Source organism: Delphinapterus leucas, chromosome 10 (genome assembly GCF_059928025.1).
Source record: "Delphinapterus leucas isolate spDelLeu-1000000601 "Yukka" chromosome 10, BTC_Dleu_Yukka2, whole genome shotgun sequence".
Taxonomy (NCBI): Eukaryota; Metazoa; Chordata; class Mammalia; order Artiodactyla; family Monodontidae; genus Delphinapterus; species Delphinapterus leucas.
Genome location: NC_143138.1, coordinates 102,441,395 through 102,456,690, shown reverse-complemented (window position 1 = coordinate 102,456,690; position 15,296 = coordinate 102,441,395). Strand labels below are relative to the sequence as shown.

The following is a 15,296-nucleotide window of genomic DNA, read 5'->3' as shown; positions in this document are numbered from 1 at the left end:
TTACTGGCTGGCACCTTTGTTTCTGAATTTCCCAGGCTGTAAGCAGGCCTCCAGAACCTCCGTGGGACTGGCCACCAGAGCCCGAGGGCCGGCTTTCTCAGAGGCTCCCACAAAGCAGCAAAGCCAGCGGCCTCACTGCGCATAAAGGGCAGAGGTCAGGCGGCCGTGCCGGGAGGGAGGGGGCGGCTGGGTCTGGCACCAACAGTCCTCTGGTCCTCAGTTTTCCTCATCTGTGAAATGGGAACACTAAGCTGGGCTCTGCCTATGTCCCAAGGGGATGAGGACAGCTCTCACATAGCACCTGCTGCTTCTCAAACGTGCCGGGCACGCTCCACCTCTGAACCTTTGCACTGGCTGTCCCACTGTCTGACGCTCCCTACTCCAGATAGCTGCACGGCTCACCCCTCGCCCGCCTTTCCTGCCGCTGTCTGGTTAAACAGCGCCGCCTCCAGAAGGCCCTCCCTGACTACCCTCCCATCACTATCCCCTTTACCCTGCTTTATTTTTCTTCATAGCACTTGTGGACAAGAAATGTTGCTGGCACTTCAGTAAACACTTGTGGACAAGAAATGTTGCTGGCACTTCAGTAAACAGAGAATGCTGCTGCCATCAAGCTGTCAGCCACTGTAGCAGCCCCTGAAGGTGCACCCTGAGGGGATTCAAGATGGAGAAAAACAGGACACCCGCCCTAGACAGTGGAGATGCACATCTAAGGAATAAGTTCTTATTATTCCTATGGGACTCTTGCATTGTCCCATACGTAGAAAAGCCCTAAAATCACTAACTTGAGATGTCTGGGTTTTTGTGATTAGCAGTCATCTCCGACGGTAGAGCACATCTTTCCCAGCAAAAAGCCCTCTACCTCCTGGCTTCTCCCTCCCCTCTTGGCAGCAGGTCCCTCAGGGCTGTCGCAGAGGCTGTCTCCCAGGCCACAGTCCTCAGTGAGGTCCAGATAAAACATAACTCGCAACTTCTGGGCTGTGTGCTTTTCTTCAGTCGACACGCTTGTCACCACCTGACATATCATATTAAAACCCGATTTCTCTGTGCGTTTGCTGCCTGACACAGTAGCTCTGCAAAGGCAGCAGGACAGGTCCCTGTGGTTTCCTTATTCCTCCCACACCCACAGATGCTCAGGAAATAATGGCTGAGAAGCAGAGGGGGAAGGCAGAACCAAGGGGCCCTGATGTCTTTGCTCTCTGAAGGTGCAGGGTGTCATTGCCTGTGAGGTCAAGTGTGGCCAGCCTCAAGCAGCGGTGGTTACTGTGGCCAACCCCTGACCATGACCGCCATCACTTATGTGCCCGAACTGGAGTGAAGCCGTGGGTGTGTGTGGACCCACGTGCAGAGGGACGGTGTAAGGGTCCGAGTGCCGAAGTAACGGAGTGCGCAGATGTCCGGGAGTCTGCGTGTGTGTGTGTGTGTGTGTGTGTGTGGTTGTGCAGGAAGTGTACACACAGGGGCGAGGGGTGTGCTACAGCATCAGGCAGTGTTCACACCAGGATCTGGGTTCAAATCCCAGCTCTGCTCACCAGCTGAGAGTCCTGAAAATGTGACGCCTGTAAAATGGGCCTATAGTTCTGCGCGGTCGTGCAGAGGTGGGACGCTGCCAGCGTTCTGCCAACAGAAGCGACAACCCTTACTGCTATGTGTGCTGTGGCTGCAGAGCGTCCATGTACGGGGTTACATGAGCGTGTGAACGTGTGTGGACCCCCCGATTCTCCGTCCTCCAGCGGTGCCCCTGAGGGTACCCAGCCCCGAGCTGCTCAGGGAAGCCGCGCCCGCGTGCCCACCCCCAGCCCTTCTCACAGCCTCAGCCGCCTCAGGCATCTAGCTGGTCGCTAGACCACTTCATCCCCATATAGCGCCTGCCACCCGACAGCTGGGGCCCAGCCCCTGCTTGACGGCTCCAGTTCGGGGGCGCACTGCCTTTGTGCAGAAGCTCCCTCTCACCGAGGCCGAGCTCCCCAGTGGGACTTGGGTCTGCCATCCGCCCACCCCCTCGCTTTCCAGGGCCTGGGTCCACATCCACTTCTCAGGGCCTCACAAAGTCTGCCCTCTCCTGGGAGCGGGCATCCCCAGCCCACTTCTAGTCACCCCCACGTGTAGCGCAGACGTCCCCTCCCAGCCCACCGTCCATGCCAACCCCACTCAGGACCAGCTGCCCATTCCTGGTCTTCCATGCCCACCTACTGCCCCATCCAGGGGCCTCCCCTACACCACAGTCTACAGCCCTTCCTTCTGAACATGTCTTACAGAAACATTAACATACAAGACCCTCAGACCACCATCCCCACTTCCACCAAGTACAGTGTGGAAACTGATAGACACTGTCGGCTTCTCCCTTGGGCTGCAGCCTTGGTCGTCATGGGAGCCACGGCTGTAGGCCAGCCCTCGGGGGACCACCAGCCTTGAATCTCGGAGGAACTATGGGCTGAGCCATGGTCCAGGAGGGACCACTTCTACCTGGACTTGTTCTCAGGGGATGTGTCAGCACTACCTCTGGTCCCTGGGGGAATTTTAGGGCCAAATGGGGGGCTAATTTCCCCCGTGGCCTCTTGGGGCCGACCCTAGGTGCTGTTGGGGAGAGTGGGCCAGTGGTCCTGAGCAGGTCCAGGGCGGATGGTACAACAGTACCTGTATCGGTCAGTGGAGAGGCTGCTTCCGGTCTCCAGGGAGCTCCTGAGGTGGCAAAAGTGAGACAGGATTACCGGTGACCCCAGACAACAAGCCCCTCCCCGGGGGGCCATGCCAGCGCAGGCCATGCTGGGTGGTCCCAGGTCAGGTCCTGGGGTAGGTGAGCAGCCCTGGGGAAAGCCTGTGGCCCCCGCATGCAAGAAACCATGTGCTTTTTTGTCCTCTGACAGGTCAGCCAAGACACCGCCCTGTGCCCACCCCACATGCCAGTGCAGGGGCTCAGTCCCAGGGGGCCCTTGGCAACGACAAGTCCAACTGCTCCCTGTTCAATGGGGACGCCGAGGCCCAAGGTCCCACAGGGAGTCTCCCAGCGGAGGCTCTTTGCAGGCAGAGCTGCACCCTGGGGTGTGGCCTGGGCCTGCCTGCCAGCTGGCAGGTCTGTCCACAGCCCCCGACCACAGACAACCCCTTCCCAGCATGAGCTGGCCTCTGCCCCCTCATGCTCCTCTCATCATTCCTGCCCCAGGGCCTTTGCACTTGCCGTTGCCCCTGCAATGGAATGCTCTGTCCCCATCACATCTGACAACTTTCCAACTCCAGGAGGCCTTCCCTGTCTATAGCAGCCCTCCCCCGCCCTTCGGTACCCTCGCCCCCGACTCGTTCTCTTTCAGAGCCCCACGTGAAACAGCCTGAGTCATCTATCTGTTTGCTCATTCACTCCTGTCTGCCCGTCAGAGTCCCCTCCAGAAGGCAGGGCCCCGTGTGTCCTGGTCATTGTCCCACTGAGGGGACCGGCCATGACGGTGCCTCCTTTGATCTGTCACCTGCTACAAACCTGGTCAGAGGTGGGGAGGGGAGTCAGAGTGGGGGGGCCCTGCTGAGGCCCCACAGACGCCCGTGAGGAAACAGGCTCCGAGCAGGTAAGTGCTGTGGGTCCCCTGCTGTACAGCCTGGGTGGCACGGAGACTCAGTGTGTTTGCCTGAGACCAGCATGTCCTCCCCAAAGAGGCCCGGACCACGGGCAGGGGCCAACACCCCCATGCCGGGAGCCCTGGCAGAGAGGCTCGGGGTCCTGCTGTGGGTCTGGGCTGCGAGCCAGCCCACCTGGGGTCAGATCCCACCCCACCCCCGACCAGCCACGCGCATTTGGTACAAGTGCCTCTCTGCTCAATGTCCTCATTTGTAAAACAGAAACGCGAGTACAAAGCTCCTGTGGGCAAATAACTGATCTGAAATGATGTCGAGAAACACGAGCCTCTGCCGGCTCTGCTTGACGCCATGCCCGGTGACCGGGCCTTCGGGCCCGGGGTGCCTTCCACGAGGCAGGGGCCCAGCTCCCCGGCACACCCCGTCCCTGCCCTCCTGGGCAGCCGCTGCTGTGACACAGGACACGCCCCTGGAGGCCGTGTCATTGGGCTACACACCTCTCCTCCGATGCCACGCTGCTTCCCACGTGGGCCACAGCCCTCCGTTGTGGGTGCCCCGCATGCCTCTCCCCACCCAACACCCAGAAGTCCAGGGCACCTGCTCCGAGTGGGCCTGACCTTGGCACCGTGGGCCTCGCCCTTCTGGGCCACCGCTGGGAGCCCACCACGGGTCATCTGAGCTTCGGCCTCGCTCCCTGACCCTCCTTCCACATCCCCGCACTGACCTGTGATTCTGCTACTTCCTGTCCGGCTGAAGCATCGTTGGTTGCCGGACCCCACGTGCAGCAGATGGGATGCCCCAGAACCTGCCTCAGGCACACCCCATTTCTCCAGCGTCAGCTGAAGAGGCTACAGACGGCTCCCCCCTCCCCTGGAGCCAGAGCCCACTTGGGGCCACACACCATCGGCTCAGCACCTCTGCCTGTGTGTCAGCAGGCCTGGCTGGGGATCACAAAGAACAGAGGACATGAGGGATGATGTCAGGATGCCCTCGAGGCACTTTGCTGGACTGTCACTGCCCTGTGCCCACTCTGGGGTGGACAGCGGCTTTCGAGGATGGAGAGGGCGGGGCTGGCAAGACAGGCCTTCCCTCCCTCCCAGGCCAGGAACCGTGCTGGGACCTGTGCTGGGAGAGGTGAGGAAACCTGGCCTCCTGGAAGCCCCAAGTCTGGACAATCCCCCAGCTGGCTGCTCAGACATGGACATGCCATGCGAGGTAACACCAATGTGATGTGACAGGGACACAGCCAATGGTGCTGGGGTTCCTGGAGGGCACTCTGCCCAGGCCCAGGGCTGCCCTCCCCAGCTCCAGTCCTGCTCTGACTACATCGTGATAACACAGCACCATCTCGTCCTGCTGCAGCCAGTCCACCTAGTGAGTGCTAGGTTCTTTCTCCAAATGCTTCCTCTCCTAACCCCTGCGTGAACCTCACGAGGCACATGGAATCATGAACCCCCTTTACAAAGGCTGACCATGCGGCCCAGGGGCTCCCTGTACATGGAACACCACTCCATTCCCTGCCTTTCCATCCTGTAGCAAACTCCTATTCACCCTCCAAAACCCTGCTCAAAGGTCAATTCCTTTGTGCAGACTTCTTTGCCTACTTTATCCCCCTAATCAGACTCCTTCCTTCCTTCCTTTTTTCCTCACTCCCTCCTTCCCTCCCCGCTTCATCCCTCTCCCACTCCTTTAATGACAGTGAATATTTTTTGAGCAGTTCCTATAGACTAGGCATTGGTATTAACAGTTGACCAGTGTCACCTCATTTGGTTGTCAGCACAGCCTGTGAGGGAGGCACGGGGACACCCCACCACATTGTGACACTCGGGTCCAAGATACGGAAGGGTGCACAATAATTCCCCCCCAGGCAGTAGTGTCCACAAGGCACACACGTGCAGACGGGGACCCTCCCAGACGTGCAAGGCTGACCTGGCCTGCTGTGGCCCAGCTCTAAACCCTGTGACAAGCGGTGGTCCCTGCCTGGGTTCCCCATTCCTCCCCACCCATGTCCCGCCCATCCCGGGGAACCCCTCGGTGGCCTGAACCCCTCGGCAGTCCCCCTCTCAGTGTGCTGCGGACCCTGACAGCCCAGCTGGGACTGGCTCTGAATGGGGACCCAACCTCTGTCCTGTGCCCTACCAGGTCCACGCAGCCTTGCTGGCCACAGACTGAGGCCCACTCTGCCCGTCACCCTCCTTCCCCGCTCAGCCCAGCTGCCAACAGGGGGGGCACGGCCCAGCGCCTGGATTGGAAACCAATGGCCTGGGACATGCCGGAGTGCCTCTTTGCCTCAGCCTCCCCATTTGGAATGCGGGGCGGTGGTAACAGCTCCACCTCACACAGTCACTGTGAGAAAGGTGAGGTGCGGCCCACGGAGCAGAAGCGCCTTGTATACCAGAAGGTGTAGAGCAGGTGTGTCTGCGGTATCACATGCTATTGTATGATTACATCCAATAACGTTTAGTGAGATGTTAGAGACTAGAGGTTACAACGTGAATTCTAGAGCCAAGAGGGCCGGGGTTCAGATCCCAGCTTTGCCACACACTAGCTGTGTGACCTTGGGCAAGTTAATGAACCTCTCTGTGCCTCAGTTTAGGGTCCTCTTTTATTGTGTGTCTTAGGAAGATTAAATAGGTTAATACATTTAAAGCACTTAGAAGAGCGCCAGGCACAGAGTCAGTATTCCATAAATCCAGCTACGACCAGTATAGAACTCAAAACAGGAGCATATTATGTATTATATGAAGGTGTGATATGGACAGTATACGAATGATCTTAATGTGTTGTATTAACACACCAATTCTATATTAATAGATGTTTGTTTTACCCACATATCTAAAATCCTCATTTACAGGGGAAACGGGCTCTGAGTGGCGACCGCGCAGTACCATGGTCTCTTTTATTTATTTATTTTTTTACTGTACGCAGGCCTCTCACTGCTGTGACCTCTCCCGTTGCGGAGCACAGGCTCCGGACGCGCAGGCTCAGCGGCCATGGCTCACGGGCCCAGCCTCTCCGCGGCATGTGGGATCTTCCCGGACCGGGGCACGAACCCATGTCCCCTGCATCGGCAGGTGGACTCTCAACCACTGCACCACCAGGGAAGTCCCATGGTCTCTTACTGAGGTGTGGTGGTCCCACGTCCAGAGCTCTGTCTGCTCTGCTGGGCTGCCGCTCCTCCCCCAGCATCTCTGGAGGCCCCTGGACCAGGCTCGCGGACGCGGCACTCTGGGTCAACTGGGCAGGGCTCCAGCCCTCCTCCCGCCTCCAATGCAGGCTCCGGGGAAACAGCCCCTTCCGGCCACCCTGGACAAGGCGACTGCCCTGGGGACAGTCCCTCCTGAAGCCCCTGTCCCCAGCCCTACGTGACCGGGTTCCTGGGGAGGCCACTTCCTTCCCACTCAGAGTAAGCGGGCTGCTCCAGTCCTACTCCCTGGCATGGCTCCAAACGGCGGCCGGCCACCTACAAAGCTCAAGGAGGGGAAAGACGGCTCTGCGCTGTGAGTCAAGAGAGGGTCCCCTGGATGCGGAGGACGGCTATGACTGGCAGGGCCCGAGGGGGCTCCTGGAGGGCTGGTCAGCTTCTGCTTGGGGGTCTAGGTGCCAGTTACGTGACTGTGTTCAGCTTGTGACGATTCAACAAGCTGTACACCGGATTTCAATTAAAATTTACATTAAAAAAAACAACCAGGGCTTCCCGGGTGGCTTCCCAGCAGCTGTGTGGGCTTGGGAAAACCCCTTCTCCTCTCTGGCCTCAGTTTCCCTCTGCTGAATGAGGGAGCGGCAGTGCTTCCATCCCTGGCCGTGCGGTAGACACATGGACGCTTCTAAGAAATACAGATGTACTGACGCCTGGGTCCAAACCCCGACGGATGAGTCAGAACCTCTGAGGGCTGTGCTCCTGCACCTTGGGTGTTTTTTTTTGTTTGTTTGTTTTTGTTTTTTAACTCTTCACTTTGAAATAACCACACATTCACAGTAAGTTGCAAAATAAAATGTACAGGGAGGACCCATGCAACCCTCCCCCAGCCTCCCCCAGTGATAACATTGTGCACAAAAAAATGTTGCCCACCATCAAGCCATCGGCCACTGCAGCTGACCTGACAGTGCGCCCTGAGGGGATTCAGGATGGAGAAAAAGAGGAGACCGGCCCTAGAGAGTTAAGATGCATATTGAAGGGTAATTTCAATGAGCCCAGACTCTTGCATCTTCCCATACACAGAAAAGCACTAAAATCATTAACTTGAGAAGTCTGTTTTTTTGTGATCAGTAGTCATCTTTTGATGTTGCGTGCATGCGTGCGTGCATGTGTGTGTATCTATGCAATTTCACCAGATGTGTAGCTTTCTGTGACCCCCCACGATCGAGTTCCAAGACGGTCTATCACATGGCACTCGCATGCCACCCCTCCCTCCAGAGCCACACCCACTTCTCCCCCAATCCTTCACTCCCAACAGCCACCAATCTGTCCATCATTTTGTCATTTCAGAATGTTATACAAACTGAATCGTACAGGATATAAGTTTTTAAGACTGGCTTTTTTCACTCACCATAATTCCCTGGAGGCTTATTCAAGCTGTTCACGTATCAACAGTCCCTTCCTTTTTACCGCTGGGTAATATTCCACAGCATGGCCGTACCACAGTTTTTTTAATCCACCCCCCCTGGGAAGGACATCTGGGCAGGTTCCAGGCGGGGGGATTGTCAGGGATAGAACTGCTATGAACCTTCTCCTACAGGTTTTTGTGTGAACGTAAGTCTTCCCTTCTCTGGAACAAATGCCCAGGAGTGCCACAGCCAGGTTGTCTGGTAAGAGTACACTTACTCTGAAAACCCCCCACCAAACTGTCTTCTAGAGTGGCTGTACCCTTGTACATTCCTAGCAACAATGCAAGAGGGATCCAGTTTCTCTGCATCTTGGCCAGTGTTTCGTGTTGCCCCTACTTTCACTTCCAGCCGTTCTGATGGACATGCAGTGAAACCTCACTGTGGTTTTAGTTCAAGTTTCCCTAACAGCTTACAACGCTGACCATCATTTCATGTGTTTATCTGCCACCTGCCTATCTTGTTCTGTGAAACAAAGGTGCACCTTCATTTTTAAAAGCTGCCCAGATGGGTCTAACATGGAACCAGCTAAACCTCTAGGGCCCTCCGAGCCTAGAAAGTTCTGTCAGTTTTACTTTCTATTTTTAAAAATTATTTATTTATTTGGCTGCGCTGGGTCTTAGTTGCTGCACGTGGGATCTAGTTCCCCGACCAGGGATCAAACCCGGGGTCCCTGCATTGGGAGCATGGAGTCTTAGCCACTGGACCACCAGGTAAGTCCCAGTTCTGTCAGTTTTAAAAAGAACATGTTCACTGGTGAAAGAATTCTTCCTGGCACACTGTGCTTTCTGGAAGGGCCCTAGGGCGGGTTCCAGACTGCCAAAGGTGGCTCTGAGCCATTGTGCTCAGGCCAGAGGGTGACTCTGTTTGTTCCTGAGAAGAAATAGGGAGAAAATAGAGAGAGGGTCAGGATGGGCAGAGGGCGGGCTCTCCACGTAGCCCTCGGCCAAGGGAGTCTGCTCAAAGCCCACAGGGGCCTGAGTGGGCTGGCTGGCAGGGAGCAGTGGGTGAGGGCATGGCCTGGGAGGGACGTGGGGCAGGGCGGCTCCAGACTCTCATGGGCCCTGGGTTGGAGTTATTTGTGGATTTAGCCCCATTTCCAGAGGGGCAGGGGAGGCCGCACGCCTCCCTTTTACCAAATAATACATAGCCACTGCGTCAGCTATGGAAAATAACAACAGAGCACAACAAGGAAAATAAAGTAACCCGCCTTCCCAGCTCCCTGGGGATTTGCCGGTGTTGTTGTCTGAGGCCTCTCTAAATGTGTGCCCGGGACGGGGACTGGGCCTATGTGTGCTGTGGTTGCACAAAAGTACATTCTGTTCTGTGGCCCGCACTCCCCGCTCACTTAACACTTCTCCGTGTTTTTAGGTCGTCAAACATTCCTCTGCGTCACCCTTTGGAAGCGGCCCGGAACCCTGGGTGCACTCCCCAATGCCCGCATCGGGGTCAGGCCTGGTGTGTCTCTCCCCATCCTTGGCTGCTGGGCTGTCCTGTCAGTGAGGTCTCTGTGCAGGCAGCGGATGTGCCTCTAGAACCCATTCCTGGGATTTCTGGGTCAAGGGGAGTGATGTTTTCACGGCTCTGGGTACACATGGATGCAGACCCAGTAGGCTGGACCAGTGCTCTTAGGGCAGTGATGGGGGTGCCTGGCCATCCCCAGGGCTCCCGAAGTTTCTGTCTGGGGCAGAGCCTGAGCACCCCTGCTCCTGAGCCCCCAGCCAACCCCAGACAGAGCGCCTGTCCGGGGTGGGCTCACCCCTCGCTGCTGCCCTGTGTGTCGCTGTCCCCCTTCTCCTCTGGGGCTCTGGAAGCAGGGACACAGAGAAGGTAGGAGGTGGCCAGGCTGCCCCGAGGTCTCGTCCCATTATCCCCGAGGGCCGAGACTGCTGTCTCATGTCACCTGCCGGGTGCCCCGCTCTGGTGTGCCTCAGACTTGGGCTCGTCTGTGGAATGGGGCCGCCTCTTGCCTTGGAGACTCCGGTGCGGCTCCCGAGAGCGGACGGACAGACGGACAGGGGGCGCCTCGTAAACCAGACCGACCTGAGGAGCTGCCCTGCTGGCTCCCCTCCCCCACGTCTAGCTGTCTCGCCCAGGCCCCCAACGCCTGCCCTGGGCCTGCCTCTGAGAAAGCCACAGGGGCCCTGCCCACCCACCCGGCCTTCCTGTCCTGGCTCTGGGCCCCAGACAGCCCTGCCTGCAGGCACAGTGAGTGACTGTCCCCGGGCTGGCCTCCACGCCCCTCCGTCCTGCCAGGCTGCCCTGCCCAGGAGCTCAGCCCGAGTCTGGAAAAGTCTCCGCTGCGGGGGGAGGGGGTGTCTCTGCCCAGGGCCCCCGCTTGCGGACAGAGGTGTGGAGAGAGAGCTAGGGCAGCGGGCAGCGGCCCTGGGGTGAGACCTGGGGCGGGGGGTACCAAATCCCCCTCTGGGCCTCATCTGCACCACAAGGAGGTTTGTCTAGAGAAGGGATAATTAGGGGGTAATGGTGGGGTGTCTCAGGCCACTTGGGACAAGGATTTGTTCATCGCCCCTCCACACAGCCCCCGCCTTGTGCCCAGCTCTCTGAGAGCATCATCCTCACTCATGTCACCCTAACAAGGAGCCCACTTTACAGATGAGGAAACTGAGGCATCATCAGATCACAGGGAGAAACACTGCGAGTAAGATGCATGGCTGCCCATGGAGGGAGGGGCGCACCCCAGCTAGGTCTCTCCGACCAGGTGTGTGAGCCAGTGCGGGGCAAGGGCGGGGCTCCCTTCGGACACAGTGACTCAGCCCAGACCTCGGCTCAGCGGGGGCAGCGTGCAGGGGGTCAGCCAGGGCAGGGTCTGAGTGTGTTCAAGGGGAGGGTCCCGGAGTGGGACAGGGAGGGGCACAGGGGGGCCTGGCTTGGCGAGGGAGCCTCCCTGGCTGCTCCCACCTGCCGAGAAGCACCCCCGAGACCCCAGCACCCAGCATCCCAGCTTCTTCTGTGACCCCGAAGCTCCCACCAGGATTCTCTTCTTGAGGCAGAGCAGCGGCCGAGGGTGCAGGGCCACCGGCCAGGGCATGTCCTGCCTCTCCTGATGCTGGGAGTAGGGCTGAGGCCTTCCCACTCGGCCAGGAGCCTGGCCGGGCCTGTGGCCAGGGCCCTCGGGTGCCGTGTCTGGGAGCCACATCCTGTCTCTCTTGGACCTGGTTCGCTGATGGGCAGGGAGCACAGATGCCTCAGTCCAGCCCAGCCGGGAGGGGGTCCGACCATGCTGGAACTCTCTTCAGATGCCAACATGATCTTATTTTACCCTCAAGCCTGCCTGGGGAGCTGGAGTTTCGTAACCCCATTTTACAGATGAGGAAACCGAGGCTCAGAGGGACTGAGACCTGCCCGAGGATCCCAGCTGGCAAGCGGCCACACCAGCTCCTGACCTGGGTCCCCTGCCCTCTGCTCCAGAGTCCCCACTGTCCACAGTCATCCAGGCAGCTGACCCCCAACCAGGATGTCCTGACCCCACTCACCCTGAGGGTGAGGGATGTGCTCAGGCTCATGTTTCCTGACAGCATCCCTTCCTTGGGGGGGGGGGCATCCCTCAGATATCCAGAAAACAAGCCAATTCACCCAAAACCAGCAACCTACAGACTTGACAAATTTAATTTTTAAATAGCTAATGCACTCTCGTAGTTCATAAGTACAATAAAAAAGATATCCAGGGGAAAGTCGCCCTCCGAAAGGTACCACGTCCACCAAGGTCCCCCTGTCCCCCAGGGAGTCCCACCACGAGCTTCTTGTGCCTTGCCACAGAAATTCCTAACGCAGACACAAGGATGGGGCCCTGCCTCTACGGCCCCTCCAGGGGCTGGGTGAAGGGCAGCCGTCCTCTGTGGCAGGGCGAGGTTGGGGGACCCTGCCTGCTCAGCGCCCCTGACCTGGAATGCTGGCAAGGGCACGGTGGGCTCCGCCCAGCCGCCTCCCCTTCCAGGTCTGACCTGGGGCCCGCCGGACGGCATCCCAACCACCAACACGCTTTCGGATCCATGCTGACCTCACACGGTCGGACAAATACGCATACAAGACACCTCTTAACTTACATCTGAAACTCTCACAACATTGTAAATCAACTATATTTCAATGAAAAAAACAAGAGACCTCTGAACCATCACACATGCACATGCTCGCACAGCACACGTGCACACACGACTGTAGGCACGTATGCGCGTGCAGGCCCTCCTGCGGGCGGCTGGAAGCACCTCCCCCGTCCTCGGGCCTGGTCTCGGGGTCACACGCAAGCAAGAGTCCAGCTGGGATGTGCCCCAGGCCCTGCACTCAACAACCACAGTCAAGGAAAATCCGCCAAGGTCTTTCCATGCAAACCGGGTGTGTTAATTCCCTTTAGTTGAATGAAAGTTAAAAACAACATGGAATAGTTCCAGAACTCCCTGGAGCTGGGGGCTTCTGGGGAAACTTCAAGGGGAAACCGAGGCTGGGGCGCTCGAGAGCAATGAGGCCGCTGTGCTGAGCGCCAGGCACCGCCTGGCTTCTGTCCTCGCAAACGCCCTATTCTCTATTCAGGAGTTTTGTTTTGTTTTAGCAGTGGTCTTCACAGGCCTCACAGGCCTCACGGTCTCCCGGCTCAGCCTCCTCCGTGCTGGCACCGTGGCCGTGCCGTCCACATGGCCCCGTTGCTGCTCTGCGGCACCATCTCTCTCAGGGTCTACCGAAAAGTGCGGCGGGCCGTGCACCGGGGGACGGCGCTAACCCCTTCCAGGCTTACCGGGATGTGGGCCTGGCCCGACTCGGGCGCAGACGGAACGTTTGTCCCAGCAGATTGTCTCCCATGTGGTTCCTGCGGCCACGCCCCCGTGGCATCTCTCACACGCCCTGCACTTCCATGACCCAACCGCTGGAGGTCCCCTGAGGGGTTGGTGTCTCCTGGAGGCCCTGCAGAGGAGCAAGCTGGGTGCAGAGCTGGGAAGGGGCTCATCCCCAGTCTCAGCAAGTGAGGGCTCCTGGGTGCCTCTTTGACTGCAGGGCGTGGGGACTGGGGAGTGGGTGGGGCAGGAGGGAAGGGACGGGAGCTGGGTTTGCACAGCTGCTGGGGGACCTCAGCCTGCAGCAGCAGGAGGCCGACCCCAGCTCTGTGGGGGGACACTTTCTCGAGGGCTGCAGGGGGGCCTGGAGGCGGAGCCTTGGGGACCATCAGCCCCTGGGTCCACGGCTGTGGTGGTCCCTGGGTACAGAGGGAGCCCTAACCCACCCCCTCTGTTCACGAGGAGGTAGAGAACTCAGCCTGGAGGCCACGGGCGAGGGCGTCTGTTTCAGGGGCAGCAAGATGCCATCACAGCGTGCGCTGTACCCCACGCGTCTGGCCTCTGCTCAGGACGCAGACTGTTCTCCTGGCAGATGGCTGAGCCCGGGCAGAAGGCCTTGGGTGCCCTCGGCCCACGGGGTGGCTGGCGGCTACAGCAGAGGGGAGGATGTACCCTTGGCCAGCTGGGCAGAGCTGAGCCCCGGGGTGCAGGGCAGAGTGGGTGGATGGAGAAGCAGCGTCCTCACTGGGGCATGAGAGTGGGGGCATCCCAGCCTCTGACCTGCCCCCCCAATCTAGAGGCACACCAAGCTGGTGCTCCCCGGCCCCTCCTTGGCCCCCAACAGGCATCTCCCTGCACCGGGGGGCCCATCTTGGTGATGGCACTGCCACCCACCCAGACCTCTGAGCCAGACCCCTGGGCACGGTGGTCTGCATGCCTTTGATGCCTTCCTCTCCCTGCCGCCCCCCGGCCTCAGGCCGACCTGCAGCATGCACCCCTGTCACTCTGCTCCGTCAGCTGCCTGGGCCCCCCCATCAGACACCTCCATGTTTTCCCATCATCCCGTGGCGGCGCTGGATAAAAGGAAGAGAGAAAATAAACTTCAGGCTGAAGCCAACAGCGTGGGGCATCCTTCACTCACTGACACTGCAGCTGCTCCAGGCCAGAGGGCCCAGCTCAGGGGCCACCCCCTCCGTGCCCCCCCCCCAGAGGCTCCACCCTCAGGCGGTATAGGGAGACCTGTGGCGCAGCAACTGTCCCCGGGTGCTGCTCCAGGAGTGGGCACCCAGCGGCAGGCCCGGTGGACGCAGGCAGGCGGCAGTCTGGTGGGAAAGCTGGGATTGAAAGGACAGAGGCGGGCAGTGGACAGAGGCCAGGCATGTGGGCACAGGAGGGAGCAAGGGGGTGGGGAGGCGGAGGGGGCAGGGAACGGAGACCCCGCAACCTGATGTCAGAGAGACAGACGTGGCCCTAGGCGAGGGTGAGCAGCCCTGCTGTCCCCAAGCCCGACTCTGCGCCCTGGCTTTCCACCGGGCCACCCCAGGGAGAGCCCTGCCTTCTCCGGTATCACGTCCCTTCTGGACCTGGGGCTCCTGAGCCGGGACACCTGTCCAAGGGCTAATGCGAGGCCAAGGGCGTGTGTGTGGAACAAGGACCAGATAGAGGCAGGGCTGCTGGAGGGTGGGGCCTGCCCAGGACTCTGGGGTTGGGAGGCTCCTGAGGCCAGAAGGGAGGGGCACCAAGGGGCTGAGCCCAGGACCCAGCCCCTGCCTGGGAGGTCTGGAGCTGAGCCCTGCTCTGCCTTCAGGGCACTCTGTAAACTGGGAAGTGCGGTGGACAAACGTGAGGGTGCTCTTTCCTACAGCTGCAGGATCCCAGGCATCATCGCCCCTGCCCTGGCTGAGAGGCTGCTCCCGCCTGAGCACCCACGTGCTGTCTGCAGTCACCTCAGGGGCCGGGAATGGCCCATTTTACAGATGGGGACGTGAGACCCGCAGCCGGCAGCAGGGCACGCCTGCCCCCAAGGGGGAGGCTCGGCACAGCCAGGAAGGGAGTCCCCTCCGGAGGTGCTGGTGAAAAGGGTGTGAGGTCATTCTGAAAAAAGTGATGAGTTTTCTTGGGTAACACAAAGTTCCCCAGGCAGCTTTTAAAAAATTTTTAGTATATACCACTGGGAAAAGAGGGAAGATGAAATAACAAGAAAAAAGATTCTTGTTAATAGGTCCCAGCTGGCTAAGAAAGAGGGAGATGGGAGAGCCTGGGTGCGGGGTGGGAGGGTCAGCCAGATTCCTCGCGTTAGGGGCCCCGCGGGCTTACCCAACACACGCAGCCACAAAGCCCTCC

The 15,296-nt window shown here is 59.2% G+C and overlaps 1 protein-coding gene across 7 annotated transcripts in view; it reads right to left on the bottom strand.

Moving 5' to 3' along the window:
• IQSEC1 (IQ motif and Sec7 domain ArfGEF 1) overlaps window positions 1–15,296 on the bottom strand; it is a 330,441-nt gene that overhangs the window by 132,543 nt on the left and 182,602 nt on the right. For 5 of the 7 annotated variants that reach the window (XR_016394773.1, XM_022562625.2, XM_089919798.1 and 2 more), the window contains exon 3: window positions 2,638–2,682. The exons of the other annotated variants lie outside the window; for them this stretch is intronic. Coding sequence is in view for 4 of the 5 variants with exons in the window: in XM_022562625.2 (XP_022418333.2) it covers window positions 2,638–2,682 (45 nt within the window). In the remaining variant the exon portion in view is untranslated. The remainder of the gene's footprint in view (window positions 1–2,637; window positions 2,683–15,296) is intronic. 7 annotated transcript variants of the gene reach the window in all.